Genomic DNA, 17,365 nt, shown 5'->3' with positions numbered 1-17,365 from the left:
AAAACTATTTCAGCTCAAATCAATATTGTCAAGTGTATTTTTTTTTTTAGTACTTTGACACAAACCAAATAATAGCACAAACATCACAGACTGCATCATGTCCACTGCTAATACTATACTGAAGTTTGAGCTGCTGTTCTTTCACCAACATTATGTCATTTCCTGGAGGTGTTACGGTGGCTGTGTGTAAATACTAGAACAAGACGAAGAAGATCAGAATCACAGGTTATATTTAATCCAATACCGACAGGAAGGTTCACAACTCACATCTAAACGAGATCCGACAAACACAGAACAGAACAAGGAGATTATATAGGGGAGCTAATGAGGGAGAACGTAATCAGGGAGAACAGAAACAGGTGAGGATAGTTAACTAATCAGGATACACACAATGAGGGCAAATGAACAGAACAAGACATGACAGAACTAAATGCAAACATAACCAAAAGTCCACAGGTATAACAGGAGGATGTTGTCATTATTGAAAGGGATGCTTAAGCCAAAAATGAACATTCTCTCATTTATTCACCCTCGTGACACTCTGTGAATGGACAGGCCTCAGCTCTTTAAGAAATATACCATCTTATTTCTGTTTGTATATTTCACGCTATTAGTGCTCTAGAGTCTAGATATTCCTTATAAGTGGACTGTAATTGCACAGAGGTGAGATTTATCCTCAGCTCTTCTGTATTCATCTGATTAGAAAAACGAATTGTTTACAAGAATATTTTGTTATTTAGTATATTTAATTTTTTTTTTCTGGAAGAAAAAAAAAAAAAAAAGGCCAATTGATATAGTGCAGCTGTCTGGTTTGCAGAGAAAAATGCACCCCACCCATGGTCTTCCTCTGAGCCTGCACTTTCGTGATGTAATGCCTTAAAATGACTTAAACATGGGACGCAGCCAAAGCGTGCCATTTGGGAAAGGGCTTTTAAATGCTAACAAATTAAATAAAAACATGGAAATGCTTACATACATTAATACATTTAACAGCTTTCTTGTTTATCAGATTATAAATAGATTTTAGGTTTTGTTTAACTTCTGATAGCAAAATTAGAAATAATGGTTTATAATCACCATATTTACATTTGTGTATACTAAACTTTGCCAACAAAAATAACAAATTAACCAAATAATAATCCTTATGGAATGACGTCGTAAGAAAATAAATCTAAAAAAATATTTTCAAAACAAAGTTGAAAGCTGGGCATAATATGATCTCTAACAAAAGAGCAGAAATCTAACCAAAAATGTTTTGAATAAGGACAACTCCAAAACAAATGAAAAAACGTTTCTGTTTGATTATAGCCTAGTCATTCGGCCACAGTGACGTCATGCGCGTGCACGCGGAGGGCAGTCGAAATCTGGCAGTGACTGGCGAATATAGTCGTGCACCGAGAGAGTTTATTAGGCATTGAACACACACATAACTTAGACTGTATATAGTTAAAATAGGATAAACATTACACAGAATCAGGCTGCTGCTCGGGATCCTCCGGGTGCGTTCCTCATAACAGGCAAGATCAGCATTTCCTTTTACTTTAATTTCGAAGAGATATTTGTTTCGGGTTTGTTATGGGCGTGTAGACTATTTTATAGATGGTTTTTCTAAATAGCCATTTTTGCTAATTCTTGTTCATAGAGTTTGTTTACAGGAAAATTATCCGAAGCGCAGTGTTGCCAGATCTTGCAAGAGTTATTGAGAGGGGATAGTTATGAATTAGAGAAAGGATAGGCCTATAATGCTTAGTTATTTATGAGCCTATAGAAACATAAATAGACTGCTTCAATTCAGCAAGGCCAAATGACATATTTCAATAACTATAATTAAGGCAAGACACTATATGCAAAAACATTGTTCATTCTTGCACTGGTTAATTTTGAGATTTGGGATTATTAGCCTTTTATATATATATATATATATATATATATATAAAGTGTTGTTTCATACAGTGGAAAAATCTTGGAAAAACCAAGGATATTTTATTATTATAATTATCCTGCTCAACTGAATGGACTGTTGAAATATCAGACAAAAATCATTGTTACATGACTGTATTTTTACTTGCAGGTAAAAATGGGGGCAGCAGAGGTGAGTCATATTTTAAAAAAATATATAATATAAACATTTGATGCCATTACCATAATTCAGCTTTATGATCTTCATAAGTAATTCACATTCATAGATGATGCATTTGTTTATAATAACAATAAAAAGTTGTGACACTTTACTTTTACATTTGTTCATTTAGCAGATGCTTTGATCCATTGTGACTTACAAATGAGGAATAGGCCTATGTGTTATTAAACTTTTAAAGTTACTTATGTAGGGTGAATTCAGGTAGATTGAGACACTTTTAAAGTAGCTTAATTTTCCTGAATTCATTCTTCATTGCTGCTGACATAATGGCTGCTTTTGAGGTTTAGGTGGAATATATTGAATATGGAACATGGAATATACAGTGGCAAGAAAAAGTATGTGAAACACTTGCAGAATCTGTGAAAATGTGCAAAATTTTAACAAAATAAGGGAGATAATACAAAATGCATGCTATTTTTTATTTAGTACTGTCCTGAGTAAGATATTTTACATAAAAGATGTTTACATATAATCCATAAGACAAAATAATAGCTGAATTTATTAAAATGACCCAGTTCAAAAGTTTGTGAACCATTGATTCTTAATACTGTGTGTGGTTACCTGGATGATCTACGACTGTTTGTTTGTTTTGTGATGGTTGTTCATGAGTCCCTTGTTTGTTCTGAGCAGTTAAACTGAGCTCTGTTCTTCAGAAAAAATCTCCAGGTCCCAAAAATTCTTCAGTTTTCCACCTTCTTTTGCATATTTGAACCCTTTCCAGCAGTGACTGAATGATTTTGAGATCCATTTTTTCACACTGAGGACAACTGAGGGACTCAAACACAACTAATAAAAAAGGTTCAAACATTCACTGATGCTCCAGAAGGAAACATGATGCATTAAGAGTCGGGGGTGAAAACTTTTAAACAGGATGAAGAGGTCCAAATTTTTCTTATTTCGCTTGAATATCATTTTTTTTTTCATTTAGTACTGCCCTTCAGAAGCAACAGAAAATACTTGCATGTTTCCTGGAAGACAAATTAAATACAATTTACCTTGATCTTCAAATTCCAAATGTTTTCACCCCCGTCTCTTAATGCATCCTGTTTCCTTCTGGAGCATCAGTGAATGTTTGAACCTTTTTTAATAGTTGTGTTTGAGTCCCTCAGTTGTCCTCAGTGTGAAAAGACGGATCTCAAAATCATTCAGTCACTGCTGGAAAGGGTTCAAATATACAAAAAATGTTGGAAAACTGAAGAATCTGCAGGACCTGGAGGATTTTTCTGAAGAACAGAGCTCAGTTTAACTGCTCAGGACAAACAAGGGACTCATGAACAACCATCACAGTCGTGGATCATCCAGGTAACCACACACAGTATTAAGAATCAATGGTTCACATACTTATGAATGGGGTTATTTTAATAAATTCAGCTATTTTTTTTGTCTAGTGGATTATATGTGAACATCTTTTATGTAAAATATCTTACTCAGGACAGTACTAAATAAAAAATTACATGCATTTCGTATTATCTCCCTTATTTTGTTAAAATTATTAACATTTTCACAGATTCTGCAAGTGGTTCACATACTTTTTCTTGCCACTGTATGAGCCTAACACCATGTCTTCATCTGATGCAAACAGCATGTCACATCCCATCAAAAGCAAATAGAACTTCTTTTTCACAAAACATTTGGAGTGTTTCACAAATGCAAAAACATATTTTAAGAATCTGATGAAGAATCTGATGCTGAAAAACTGACAGAATTAGAAGATATAAAAATGAAGCTGTATGTTTCCAAAGCATGAGAAGCGTCCCGTTAGCTCAACTAAAGGGCATTACACTAGAGACAAGTTCACAGGTTCAGTGACAATGTCTGTTTCCAGTAAACAGATAAAAATATATACATTGAATTCACTGTTGTTACAATACAGAAGGGTCGGAGACAGAAGATGGCAGAGATGGTGACTTTATTGAACAACAGCAGAGTAAACAGTAGTGCAGGTGAGTATAAGGTGTAACTTGCAGGTGAATGGTGAGATGAGAGATGATGATACTGTCCTTTTGTGTTGATTAGGTAAAGATCCTGGAAGACGGTGGTGAATGAGCTTGGCTGAAGACTGGAGACACTCACACACAGACTGGGAACACGAGGAAATACTTGAAAGCGCTGGAGACAGGTAAGTAGGTAGTTGGGAGTCCTTGAGGTAAGCATGTAGGTATGTCTAGATGCGAACGAGACCGGACAGTGACTGAATGTGTGTAAGTGTCTTTTATGGTGGAGGTGATGAGTGCGCTGATGAGGTGCAGGTGCGTGTGATCAGTATTCCGGAGATGGAGTGCACTGTGATTGGTGGGTGATGGAGCCTGGCGTGTCTGTGACAGTACCCCCCCCTCCACGGCCTGCTCCTGAGGGCCGAGGACCCCGACGTCGTGGTGGCCGTCCTCTTCCACATAGGGCAGGTCTGTCGGGATGGGCTGCGTGGAAGGTGTGAAGCAGGTTGGGGTCAAGTATGTAATTTCTGGAGACCCAAGAGCGCTCCTCGGGGCCGTAGCCTTCCCAGTCCACTAGATATTCCAGCTGGCCACCACAGCGCCGGGAGTCCAAGATCTCACGCACCTCGTAGGCTGCACCGTCATCCAGGATGAGTGGAAGGGGGGGTTCGGCTGCTGCTACGTCAGGCTCTGTGGATAGAGGAACATAAGGGTGGTGAGGCTTCAGAAGTGACACATGGAAAGTAGGGTGAATGCGGTACTGAGGTGGGAGCTGGAGTTGGTACGTGACCGGGTTGACTTGCTTGGTGATGGTGAACGGGCCAATGAACCTGGGACTCAGCTTCCGGCAGGGCAGACGCAGCCTGATGTCCCTGGTTGACAGCCAGACCTTCTGTCCAGGTTGGTAGGCAGGGGCGTTGGAACGTCGAAGGTCGGCTGCCATGTAGCTGATAGTGTGCTGAGTCCCAGACCCTCTCGCTCTCTCAGAACCAGTAATCTACCGATGGTATGTCAGATGGTTCCCCGGACCAGGGGAACAGTGGGGGTTGGTATCCGAGTACGCACTGGAAAGGGGTGAGTCCAGTAGATGGTTGGCGCAGGGAGTTCTGTGCGTACTCAGCCCAACCCAGATACTGGCTCCAAGAGTCCTGGTGGCCGTGACAGAAGGTACGGAGGAAGCGACCAATCTCCTGGATCTTCCTCTCCGTCTGCCCGTTCAACTGGGGATGGTAGCCCAATGTCAGACTGACGGTCACACCTAGGAACGAGAAGAATGCTCTCCATACTCAAGAAACGAATTGAGGTCCTCTGTCGGAGACAATGTCTTCAGGGATACCGTAGTATCGGAACACGTGGTTAAACATGAGCTCCGCTGTCTGCATAGCAGTGGGTAGTCCAGTTAGGGGGATCAGTCTCAAGGATTTGGAAAATCTGTCCACAATGACTAGGATGCAGGTACAGTTATTAGAGGCTGGGAGGTCAGTGATGAAGTCGACTCCTAGGTGTGACCAGCGACGGTTAGGAACGGGCAGCAGAAGGAGCTTGCCGGCTGGAAGGTGGCGAGGGCTCTTCGAGATGGCGCATTCCCTGCACGTACCTTCTGACGTCGGAGGCCATGTTGGGCCACCAGAAGCGTTCCTTCAGCAACGAGAGGGTCTCATTGACCCCCGGGTGGCCAGTGCCTAGTGACGTGTGGGCAGTGTGGATGAGTGGAGTGCGCCGTGCTCTGGTGGTGTACTGCAAGCCCGGTGGGCAACCCGGCGGAGTGTTGGCGGAGGCATTGGAGGAGGGCATGGTCTTTTCTGACCAGGAGATAGGACTGACAATGAGGGTCTCAGGAAGGATGGATTCAGGTTCCTCGGGTCTTTCTTCTGGGGTGTGTAGGCGAGACAGGGCGTCGGTCTCAACGTTCTTGACCCCTGGAAGGTAGGAGATGGTAAACTTAAAGCGCGTGAAAAATAATGCCCAGCGTGCTTGCCTGGGGTTTAACCTCTTGGCTGCTCGGAGATACTCCAGGTTTTTATGGTCGGTGAGTACAAGAAAGGGGTGTTTGGCTCCCTCCAGCCAATGCCTCCACTCTTCAAGGGCGAGCTTGATGGCGAGTAGCTCCCTGTTACCGATGTCGTAGTTGGTCTCTGCCGGGTTGAGCTTGCGGGAGAAGAAGGCACATGGATGGAGTCTACTCGGTGTCCCCTGCTGCTGAGATAACACCGCCTCAACTCCAGTGGTGGAGGCATCCACTTCCACAACGAAGGATAGGTCGGGATCAGGGTGGATGAGGAGTGGAGCGGTGGTGAAGGCTTCCTTCAGGGTGTTGAATGCGGTGGTGGCAGCTGCTGTCCAGGACAGAGACTTGGGCTTGTGGCGGAGTAGGCTTGTGAGTGGACCGGTAATGGAGCTGTAGTTCTTGATGAAGCGGCGGCAGAAGTTGGCAAAGCCGAGGAAACGCTGGAGTTCTTTGATAGTGGATGGAGTGGGCCAGTTCCTGATGGCGTCCACCTTCCTCTCGTCCATCCGGATGCCACTGCTGTCGATGTTATAGCCAAGGAACTGCACTGAGGGTTGATGGAAAGAGCACTTTTCAGCTTTCAGGAAGAGATGGAACTCCCTCAGGCGTTTCAGGACCTCCGCAACGTGGTGGCGATGTTCGGCCAAGCTCCGGGAGTAGATGAGGATATCATCGATGTACACCAACACAAACTTGTGGAGGAACTCCCGGAGCACCTCATGGATGAAGTCCTGGAATACAGAGGGGGCGTTGACCAGGCCATACGGCATAATGAGGTATTCATAGTGGCCGGTGGGTGTGACGAAGGCGGTCTTCCACTCGTCCCCTCACGTATCCGGATGTGGTTGTACTCGCTGCGGAGGTCCAACTTGGTGAAGACAGTGGCACCACGGAGATGTTCCAGGGCAGCTGGGATAGCGGAATTTGACGGTGATATTGTTGAGTGCTCTGTAGTCGATGCAGGGCCGCAAGCCTCTGTCCTTTTTTGCCACAAAGAAGAAACTCGAAGCAGCAGGGGAAGTAGACGGGCGGATGTAACCTTGCGCCAGGGCCTCTTTGATGTATTCCTCCATGGCCTTCTCCTCCGGGATTGATAAGGGGTAGATTTTACCCCTTGGCACTGACTCACCCAGAAGCAGGTCGATGGCGCAGTCCCATGGCCGGTGTGGAGGCAGCTTGGAAGCTCGTTGAGGGCAGAAGACGTCGCTGAAGGGGGCGTAACATGATGGAACATCCACGGAGCGTTTCTCGATGGGGCTCTCGATGGAAGTGGCACAGACTGAGAGATGTTCAGGACGAGGAGACGGAGGAACAGGAAGCTCAGAGAAACAGCTGGAGAAGCATGTGTCGCCCAACTTCAGGATCTCGCCGGTCTTCCAGGAGATGACTGGGTTGTGCTGCTCCAACCAGGGACGCCCTAGTATCACATCAGCGGTGGATTCCTCCAGAACCAGCAGATGTAACTGTTACACATGGAGGATTCCCACTTGCAACTGGATGGGCCCGACGCACCGATGTACAGATTTCCTGCTGAGAGGTCACTGAGTGGATCTGGTAGGTAGACGGCGTGGCCATGTGCTTGAGCTTGAGTCGCCAGCAGAGGGTGCCGGAGATGAAGTTGCCTGCTGACCCAGAATCGAGGAGTGCGACCACTGGAAGGGAAACATCAGCAGCAGTAAGGTTTACAACAGTGGCGAGTGGTTTCATCTTAGTTATCGAGGGAATGATGGCACTCACCATGGGACGAGGAGGACGGATTGGGCATGTGGAGATTACATGCCCAGGAGAAGCACAGTACAGGCACAGATTCTGGGTCAGCCGCCTCTGCCGTTCAGAAAGGGTGAGCCGAGAATTCTCCAGGAGCATGGGTTCGTGGGCTGGTTCTGGCGGGCTGACGGATTCTGGTCGGCGGGGAGCGATGTTAAATAGCGACTGGCCCTGGTGTTCTTCAAGACACGACTGCATACAAGTGGCGAAGCGGATGGAGAGTTGGATGAACCGTTCCCGATGGAATCCTCGTATGCAGCGAGATGCAACCGCACTCGAGGGTCCAAACCTTAGTTGGTCCAAACCTTAGTTGGTCCAAACGGTAAGTTGTTATCAGAGCCTGTTTGTTTCAGCCACTCGAAGCTGCTAACGTTCTGAATTGCAAAGCATAATCATTCACTGACATTGAACCCTGTTTCAAATTGTACAGTTTCTCACCAATTGAGGAGTCGGTTGCAGGCCTTCCGAAGACCTCCAAGAAATGAGCGACGAAACCAGAGTAGGACTGGGTGACAGGGTTGTTTTGGGACCAGATGGAATCGCCCCATTGAAGTGCTTTGCCTTGTAACTGTGAAATTATGAACGCTACCTAAGAGGTGTCAGTGGGGTAATAGTGCGGTTGCATCTCTAGGACCAGCGCACATTGCAGGAGGAATCCGCTGCAATCCTTCGCTGATCCAGAGTAGGGCGCTGGTTTGGCCATGGGACTGGCGTGCACGGGAGGTGAAGGAGTGGTGGTTGTGTTGACGGATGTGATCGCTGGCGGAGGTGAAGTCGGATTGACGGTGAGTGCTCGGCGCAAAGCGTCAACAAGCTCTTGAAAAGGATCCTGGTGGCTCATGCTGTTGTTCGGCGGTGTTGGTCCAGTCTTCTGTTACAATACAGAAGGGTCGGAGACAGAAGATGGCAGAGATGGTGACTTTATTGAACAACAGCAGAGTAAACAGTAGTGCAGGTGAGTATAAGGCGTAACTTGCAGGTGAATGGTGAAATGAAAGATGATGATACTGTCCTTTTGTGTTGATTAGGTGAAGATCCTGGAAGACGGTGGTGAATGAGCTTGGCTGAAGAGTGGAGACTCTCACACACAGACTGGGAACACGAGGAGATACTTGAAGACGCTGGAGACAGGTAAGTAGGTAGTTGGGAGTCCTTGAGGTAAGCATGTAGGTATGTCTAGATGCGAACGAGACCGGACAGTGACTGATTGTGTGTGAGTGTCTTTTATGGTGGAGGTGATGAGTGCGCTGATGAGGTGCAGGTGCTTGTGATCAGTATTCCAGAGTTGGAGTGCGCTGTGATTGGTGGGTGATGGAGCCTGGCGTGTCTGTGACAACTGTAAGTCACTTTGGATAAAAGCATGATTTTCCCTATGAATTAATTAATGTAAATGTAAAAGAATCTGTGAGAAGCAACATGTAAAAAGACTTTTAAAAATACAATTGTAATCATTGTATCATCATATAGTCAAGCAACATACAGCCACATTCAAGAACTGAAGAAAGAGAGAGAGAACCAGAGATGGAACTGGATAAAACCCTGATGGAACCAGATGGAGAGAGAGACCTGGAGAGAAAAGAAAAAGAACTGAAGAGAAGAGAGATAGAAATGGATGAAAGACTGATGGACCTGGATAGACCATCCATGTGCTGCTTAATAAGAGAGAGGAAAATAGCAATGAAACCAGATATTAGAGATATAGAACTGGAGAGAAGTCTGATGGACCTGTATATGGAACTATATAGAAGAGAGATGGAACTGGAGAGAAGAGAGATGGAACCAGATATTAGAGATACAGAACTGGAGAAAAAAGTGATGGAACCAAATATAAGAGTGATGGAACCAAATGTTAGAGAGAAAGAACTGGAGAGAAGAGAAAAAGAACCGGATATTACAGATACAGAACTGGTGAGAAGAGAGATGGAGCCAAATATTAGAGAGAAAGAACTGGAGAGAAGAGAGAAAGAACCAGATATTAGAGAGATAGATCTGGAGAAAAGAGTGATGGAACCAGATATTACAGAGATAAAACAGGAGAGAAGAGACAGAATACTGGAGATAAGAGAGAGAGAACTGGAGAGGAGAGAGAAAAAACTGGATAGAAGAGAGAGAGAACTGGATAGAAAAGAGAGAGAACTGGATAGAAGAGAGAAAGAACTGGATAGAAGAGAGAGTGAACTGGATAAAAGACTAATGGACCGGGATATAATACCATGGTGCCGGAATATAGAAGATGGAGAGAAAGAACTGGATAGAAGAGAGAGTGAACTGGATAGAAGGGCTGGAGGACTGAAACCTGTGCGAAGTAGCAGCAATGAATTACTGCATCCTAACTGTAAGAATTTTATTATTTATGTGTTCTGATTGCTGCATGCGATGGTAGAGGATCATCAAATAATTATAATTTCTTACAGTTGTCACGGTCTGCTTGTTTGTTTTTTGTTTTGATGAGCTTTTAGTTTGTATTTCCTTGGTTACCTGCTACCTCCTATTTTCCCGCTCTTCATTTGTTACCATGGTTATTGATTAATTATGTCAAAAGTCGCCTGTTCGTCATTGAGTTCATTCACCCTCTGTATTTAAGTCCTTCAGTTCATTCAGTGCCCGCAACAGAGCCAGAGCCAGCAGCCTCGTCTGTCCCGGAGGAAGAGTCTGAGCTCCCGGCTGACCAGGTGTGTGAGCTGGCCATTACATTTGGCCAGTGGGTATATTAGTGGAATTGAAAGAAGAGGACTGGTTTATAGGCTGGGGACGGAGGTAGTGCTTCCCACCCTGATCCCCACCCACAAACCTCTTCTGCCTATGGAAGTCCTACAGAGCACAGAGTGTTTTTCATTGCCATTGGTCCCTTCCAGCACAGTCTGTTCTTCATGGCCACTGGCGATGAATGATAATAATGACAAAAAAAATCTTTTCATTGTTAATTTCAGCTTAATTATTTGCATGATGATGAATTACTGGTAATAGGGTTACTGAAAAACTGGTTAGCTAGGGTTAGCACTTAGCAGCAGTATGTATTATGTAGTGTTAGCATGTATTAATGCAGGCTGAAATGGAATAGGTGGTACCAAATGATGTGCACATCACCAGCGCCACCGCTTGGCAAGTTTTGGTACTGTGTGTCTTGCTTCCTTCCTGTGGGAAGCCTCCATCATAAGAGAGCCATCATAAAAGTAATCCATACGGCTCCAGGGGGTTAATAATGGCCTTCTGAAGTGATGTGTTTTTGTAAGAAAAATATCCATATTTATAACTTTATAAATTATATTCTATAGCTTCCGGTAATAGCTGTATGTGAGTCAGTTCTGGAGAAAGAGTCTGGGATAATTTTCATATTTGGGTTAACTCTTTAGTTTACCCAATAATGAAAATTCTGTCATTAATTACTCACCCTCATGTCGTTCCACACCTGTAAGACCTTTCTTTCGTCTTCAGAAAATAAATTAAGATATTTTGATAAAATTCGAGAGCTCTCTGACCCCTCCATAGACAGCAATTTAATTACCACTTTCAAGACCCAGAAAGTCAGTTAAAACATCGTTAAAATAGTCCATGTGACTTCAGTGGTTCGATCTTAATTTTATGAAGTGACGAGAATACTTTTTGTATGCAAAAACACAACAAAAATAATGACTTTATTCAACAATTTCTTCTCTCCCCTGTCAGTCTCCTACACTTTGCGTTTTACATACAGTGCAGCACTTCCAGATTCTACATCAGAACAATGACTCAGTATTTAAAAAAATAAGCCCTTTAATGTTGTAAAAAAAATAAACAATTTATGTTCTGTTAGGCCCTGTTTCCACCTGGTATCAAGAGTTTTGGTCAGTCAAATCACAAGTGGACGACGCTAAATACAGGTGTAAACGAGGTCTAAAACGTTTTGTGCTTGTCCACTTTCGACCACTTCCAGAGGTAGTCGAAAACGCATTAGACCGGATTGCTTTTGTAGTGTAAATGCTCATGTGGTCAAATGTGGTCAAACAGCCACACGCTGTCACATATAGTTTTGGTTTTGTGTTCATGGTTTATTTTGTTCATGCTTCATGTTTCATTGCTTTGTTTGTTTCCTTGTTTGCCATGTTGTCATGTGATTCCCAGCTCCTCATGAGATCATGTCATGTGCTTCCCTTGTCTCATGTGTTATGTTCTCATTGGTTGAATTAGTCATGTGGTTATCAGTTCTGTTCTGTAAATGGTTCATTGTCTTGATTGTTCACAGGTGTTCCTTGTTTGTCATTAGTCTCTTTGTATAAATAGCCCTCATGTTTCATTGTTCTCTGTTCTAGCTTTGTTCCCTGTAATCCACTGTTTGTGAGTGTGTTTCTGTTCAAGTTTTTTTTAAGTAAAGCCACGTCTTTGTTTTGTATTTAGTTCATGTTTCTGTTTAATAAATACTGCACATGGGTTCTCAACACTCGCCTTCAGTGGACTTCTGTTACAACTGCCTACATTATGGGAAGTGCGCTAGCCAGACGGGATTTAAACTGTCAGCTGGAGACCCAAGTTTGGTTTGAAGATGAAAACGTACCAACCACAATGTTCTCTCACCATTCCTGATTTCTAACACACACTCTAAGCGTGCAACATGTCTTCTGGCTGTCAGAATTGAAAGGAAAGCTAATGCTCTCCGTATGTTTTCTGTCATCTCTGGGCACATTATAAATTGCGCAAACTTATTTTGTCAATTAGATCAAAAGATCTGAAAAAAGTATATTAACCTGCCCATAGACCCTCCCCTCAAAGAAATCAGGACAGAAGTAGTTGAAAATGGACAAAAGAGACGGATTAAAACACCAGGTGTAAATGGATATGTGTTTCCCTAGTCCACTTGTGATCCGATCGACCAAAATGCATCTTAATACCAGGTAGAAACAGTGCCTTAGATCTATTTTGACTACTTTTTGTATGTTGTATAATTATATCTCTAGGTAACGAAGATATATGAACAAAAAAATCTTTTAGAAGAGCCTCATTGATTAATTTTGCCTAGGACCACCACTTAATGTAGGTTCGCCTCTTTTGGCCAGTACCGAGTCTATGTTATTGACGTTAGAACCCAGCCTGCTTTCCCTGACTGCTACACCGAAGCCAGCCATTCCTTTGGCCCTGCCTCCACTGGCTCCCTTCAGCCCTTTGGCTCCTCCAGTGGCTCCACCATGCAACTCGGATCCGCACTGGGGCTTTCAATCACCAGCTCTGTCATGGCATGGGGATTCCCTGGCTCCACCTCAGCTCGTCGACCAGTCGACTCTGCCCTGGCTCCTTGCCCCCTAGGCTCCACAGGGCTCCCTCGTCCCACCTGCTCCACCTTAGGCAGTCATCACTCCGGCTTGTTTTCTCTCCTCACTCACACCAGCATCACCTCAGTCCTCTGGCTCCAACTCGGCTGCTCATCACCACGTCTCCGCCTGGGTCTCCTGGTCCATCTTTATCACCTGGTCTCTCAATCCATCGGACACCGCCTAGGTCTGCACATTTCCCACCGTCACCTCTGTCGGTGAGGCTCAAGATTCCATCATGGCTCCTCCCTCCATCAGTTTCGCCGTGGGTCACCTTCCTCCTGGCCATCTCCTGTGTCGCTCTGGGCTCTCATTGGCTGTCTGCTCCTCCAAGGATCCTTCCACCATCCACTCCTCCATTCTGTCACGGTCACCTGTCACCTGTTTGTTTATTGTTTTCATGAATGTTTATTTTGTATTTCCTTGGTTACCTGTTTTCCATATTCCCGTTCTTCATTTGTTACCATGGTTATTGATTAATTAGTTGTTACCTGTTCATCATTGAGTTCATTCACCCTGTGAATTTAAGTCCTTCAGTTAATTTATTTCATGGTCCGGTATTGTTTGTGCCATGCATGCTGTTTGTTTGTGTTTCTTCATATTGGAATACCTTAGTTTATTTTCCTTAATAAACCATGCTTCTATTTTGAACCCTTTTGTCTATCTTCATCATCTGTGGACTAAAACGTTACAATGATACATCAAACTCGACTTCCATTTTTGAGGGCAGACCACACACTAGGCCTCAAAGATTAGATAATGAATAGTGTTATCAGTGACTACAGTAGATCTATATTGATACTCATTGTTGGGAGTAACACACATTACATCATCATTTTTTTAAAAGTAAGAAGTAACATGTTACCCTATTTTAAAGGAACACTCCACTTTTTTTGAAAATAGGCTCATTTTCCATCTCCACTAGAGTTAAACAGTTGGGTTTTACCATTTTCGAATCCATTCAGCCGATCTCTGGGTCTGGCGGTACCATTTTTAGCATAGCTTAGCATAGTTCATTGAATCTGATTAGACCGTTAGCATCTCGCTCAAAAATGACCAAAGAGTTTCAATATTTTTCCTATTTAAAACTTGACTCTTCTGTAGTTACATCGTGTACTAAGACCGACGGAAAATGAAAAGTTGTGATTTTCTAGGCCGATATGGCTAGGAACTATACTCTCATTCCGGCGTAATAATCAAGGAAATTTGCTGCCGTACCATGGCTGCAGCAGGTGCAATGATATTACGCAGTGCCTGTGACCCCCTGCTTGCACAGGGAGCGTGCCTTGCAACCATGGAGACATTTGTGAGAGACGCTGCGTAATATCATTGCGCCTGCTGCACCCATGGTACGGCAGCAAAGTTCCTTGATTATTACGCCGGAATGACAGTATAGTTCCTAGCCATATCGGCCTAGAAAATCGCAACTTTTCATTTTCCTTCGGTCTTAGTACACGATGTAACTACAGAAGAGTCAAGTTTTAAACAGGAAAAAATGAAAACTCTTTGGTCATTTTTTAACGAGATGCTAACGGTCTAATCAGATTCAATGAACTATGCTAAGCTATGCTAAAAGTGGTACCGCCAGACCCGGAGATCGGCTGAATGGATTCGAAAACGGTAAAACTCAACTGTTTAACTCTAGGGGAGTTGGAAAATTAGCCTATTTTCAAAAAAAGTGGAGTGTTCCTTTAAACTTACACCATACCTAATAATTCAAATGAGTAGCACACATTCATATCTTAATTTATTCACTGATATCAACTGAAAACCTTTCTCTTCCCCACAACATTGTCACATAGACTTATGCAATGCATGCTTTGGGTCAAACAGGGAGGTTTTCCTTCTCTCTCGATTCAATTTGCTTTCAAATGTCCACTAATAATGTCCTTAATACCTTATGACACTTAAATTGTCTGTCTATTTACATTAGTGTCTGAAAGTTTGCACAAACCTCCAGCTACTCTCTGCAATGGACACTGAAGCAAGATTTTCCAGGTTTCCAGTGAAGGTTGAGTACAACTGATCAAGTGATTCATCAACTGATCAATGATTTGTATTTTAAACCTTTTAACTTGAATACCTAACTGTGTAAGTCGCTTTGCATGAAATCATCTAGTTAAATGTGAAATGTTAATCATAGTTATGTAAAAGTAGACCTGCATGTTTTTTTCCAATTCCTTGTAATCAATCCCGTCAACCTGCAAGCAGGCTTTATGCTGCGTTCCAGACAGATTGGATTTTTGATTTTTCCCACCTCCTTCTAGGAAATAAGGCCAATGCCTGGAACACCACTCAAAGTCGTTGTGTGTACTCGGGGTACATCGAACAACCCTGACCTTAGTGAGACGTGTTGTGACGAGCAGGGCGGGCGAGAGCCGTGAGGGAATGGCGCGAGGCCGGTGGCACGAGTGATAATGAGCTGAAGTGGGACATTTGGGATATTCAAACGTCCAACCTCGCTTGGAATGCAGCATTAGTATATCATTAACTATGTACAATCGTGTACAATTAGCAATATAGCATGTGAATTATGTATATGATGTATATTACGATGTTATGATGAACTATATACCTTTCTTCACTGACATTCAAAGCATTTCTAAGGGTGCTGATTATTAGAAGGCAGCTGTCTGACTCTGAGATGGCGAATGTGAACATGGTTTGTGTAACATTAGCAACACATTATTAACTGTTGGATAATATAGTCAAGTAAAAGGCTAATCATATTAATTACCGTTATGTGTCCAACGTTGTAGAGAGCGATGCATATATAAAACGCATTACCATTCTGATACATCGACTTGTAGACGAGCCTGTATGAGTGAGTGGAGGTGGGGCTCATTTGCATATTCATACTCTGCTTATACTAAATAGTTACATTCAAGCTATTTTAAGGCATGAATAAATATTTTTTTACAGGAAAAAAAAAAAACATTTAAATATGCCATTTTGGTGATCAAAGATGAGTTTTAAGGGATAAAATTATTGAATGCAGATGGTGACTGTGAGGTGACTGAAGGTCTGACCCAAAACAGTGTTAACTCATTTAGCCCAGCTCCCAGAAACAGACATTTCAGAGAAGAGTTTTCATTTTGATTTTTGTTCTTATTCATTTTATTCTGCTGATGAAATAGGACTGAATTATAAGTAGAAGTTTATATATGCTTGAGTTTGCTCTGTGGATGATTTTTTTCCTGTTCTGTTCCAGTGATTTGTTGTGACTCAACCTTAAAGAGAAAAGATATTGCCTATGTTTTATCTTAATATTTGTATTTCATTAATATAATTAATATTCAACAATATTATTATTTGACTGCCCTGACACTATTGGATAAAAACTGAACTGAGCTGGATGATGGCATCACTGTTTTCTGCTGAATAGATGAAATGAACTAATTTAATAATTGATGATCTTTACAATGGAACTGAATCAACACTGAACTGACTTCAGTTGAACAATGACACTATTTTCTTCTAGAGCTTCAGTCAGTGGTATATAATGCATGAAATTAGTGTACTGCTCCAGAGAAACACAGATAGTTGGCATAAAGACAACATATTCCAGTTTCTCTTCTATGGCTGGCAATTGAAAAAAAAAAAAAAAAAACTTTCTTGGCAAGATAACTAGTGTCCGGTCCAGCTTAATTCAAGTCTATAAATAGGATTGTATTATAAGCCATATTCAGTATTATATTTTGAAGAAAAAAAAAAAAAAAAAAAAGCACTGTAAGACATTTTATTCACAAGAGTTAACACAATTGTGTGTGTATGTGTGTGTGTTTTTGTTGTTGTTGTTTTTTTGTAGTCTGAAATAAGTATTGTTATATTTGTTGCTGTGTCTTGTTGCCAGGCTGATGTTTTCTATGTTGTTTTGGACTTTTTATATCAGCAAAAGCTTTAAGTTAATAAAATCATTTAAACTCAGAGCAATATTGTCATGTCTATGTTTTTATTTATTTGTAAATACATTGACACAAACCATCTAACCCTTGTGAATGGACAGACCCCAGTTTCAGTGAAGCTTTATATCATTTCATCAGCTGTAGAAAATGACAGAGGCCAAATATCCGAAACATTCTTTAAACGTGAATCTTGATACTTTAATCCAAGGGTGTTTCTGCAACTACGGGCACTTTTGACACTCCCAATTTCAAAAAAATCAACTTCTGTGAATTTCAATTTTAACCATCACAGTCTGTAATACATATAAAAATGTACACAAAATTGAATG

The 17,365-nt window shown here is 42.4% G+C and overlaps 1 protein-coding gene across 8 annotated transcripts; it reads left to right on the top strand.

Moving 5' to 3' along the window:
- Positions 1-1,340: 1,340 nt before the first annotated feature.
- LOC127503430 (trichohyalin-like) lies at positions 1,341-17,060 on the top strand. Of its 8 annotated transcripts, none has more exons than XR_007927087.1 (6): positions 1,341-1,517; positions 2,072-2,092; positions 9,317-10,184; positions 10,434-10,521; positions 15,065-15,142; positions 15,399-17,060. XR_007927087.1 is itself a non-coding variant. In XM_051877183.1 (5 exons), exons 2-4 carry the CDS (start codon positions 2,078-2,080, stop codon positions 15,112-15,114), a joined length of 933 nt encoding a protein of 310 aa, XP_051733143.1. In that variant the 5' UTR covers positions 1,341-1,517; positions 2,072-2,077; the 3' UTR covers positions 15,115-15,142; positions 15,399-17,060. The 8 variants fall into 8 exon arrangements, 6 of the variants coding, with proteins under 6 accessions (XP_051733143.1, XP_051733144.1, XP_051733141.1 ...); XR_007927088.1 differs by having other exon boundaries at positions 15,065-15,161; XM_051877183.1 differs by lacking the exon at positions 10,434-10,521.
- Positions 17,061-17,365: the final 305 nt, after the last annotated feature.

Source organism: Ctenopharyngodon idella, chromosome 21 (assembly GCF_019924925.1).
Source record: "Ctenopharyngodon idella isolate HZGC_01 chromosome 21, HZGC01, whole genome shotgun sequence".
NCBI classification, from domain to species: Eukaryota; Metazoa; Chordata; class Actinopteri; order Cypriniformes; family Xenocyprididae; genus Ctenopharyngodon; species Ctenopharyngodon idella.
This window is presented reverse-complemented; position numbering and strand designations above follow the sequence as displayed.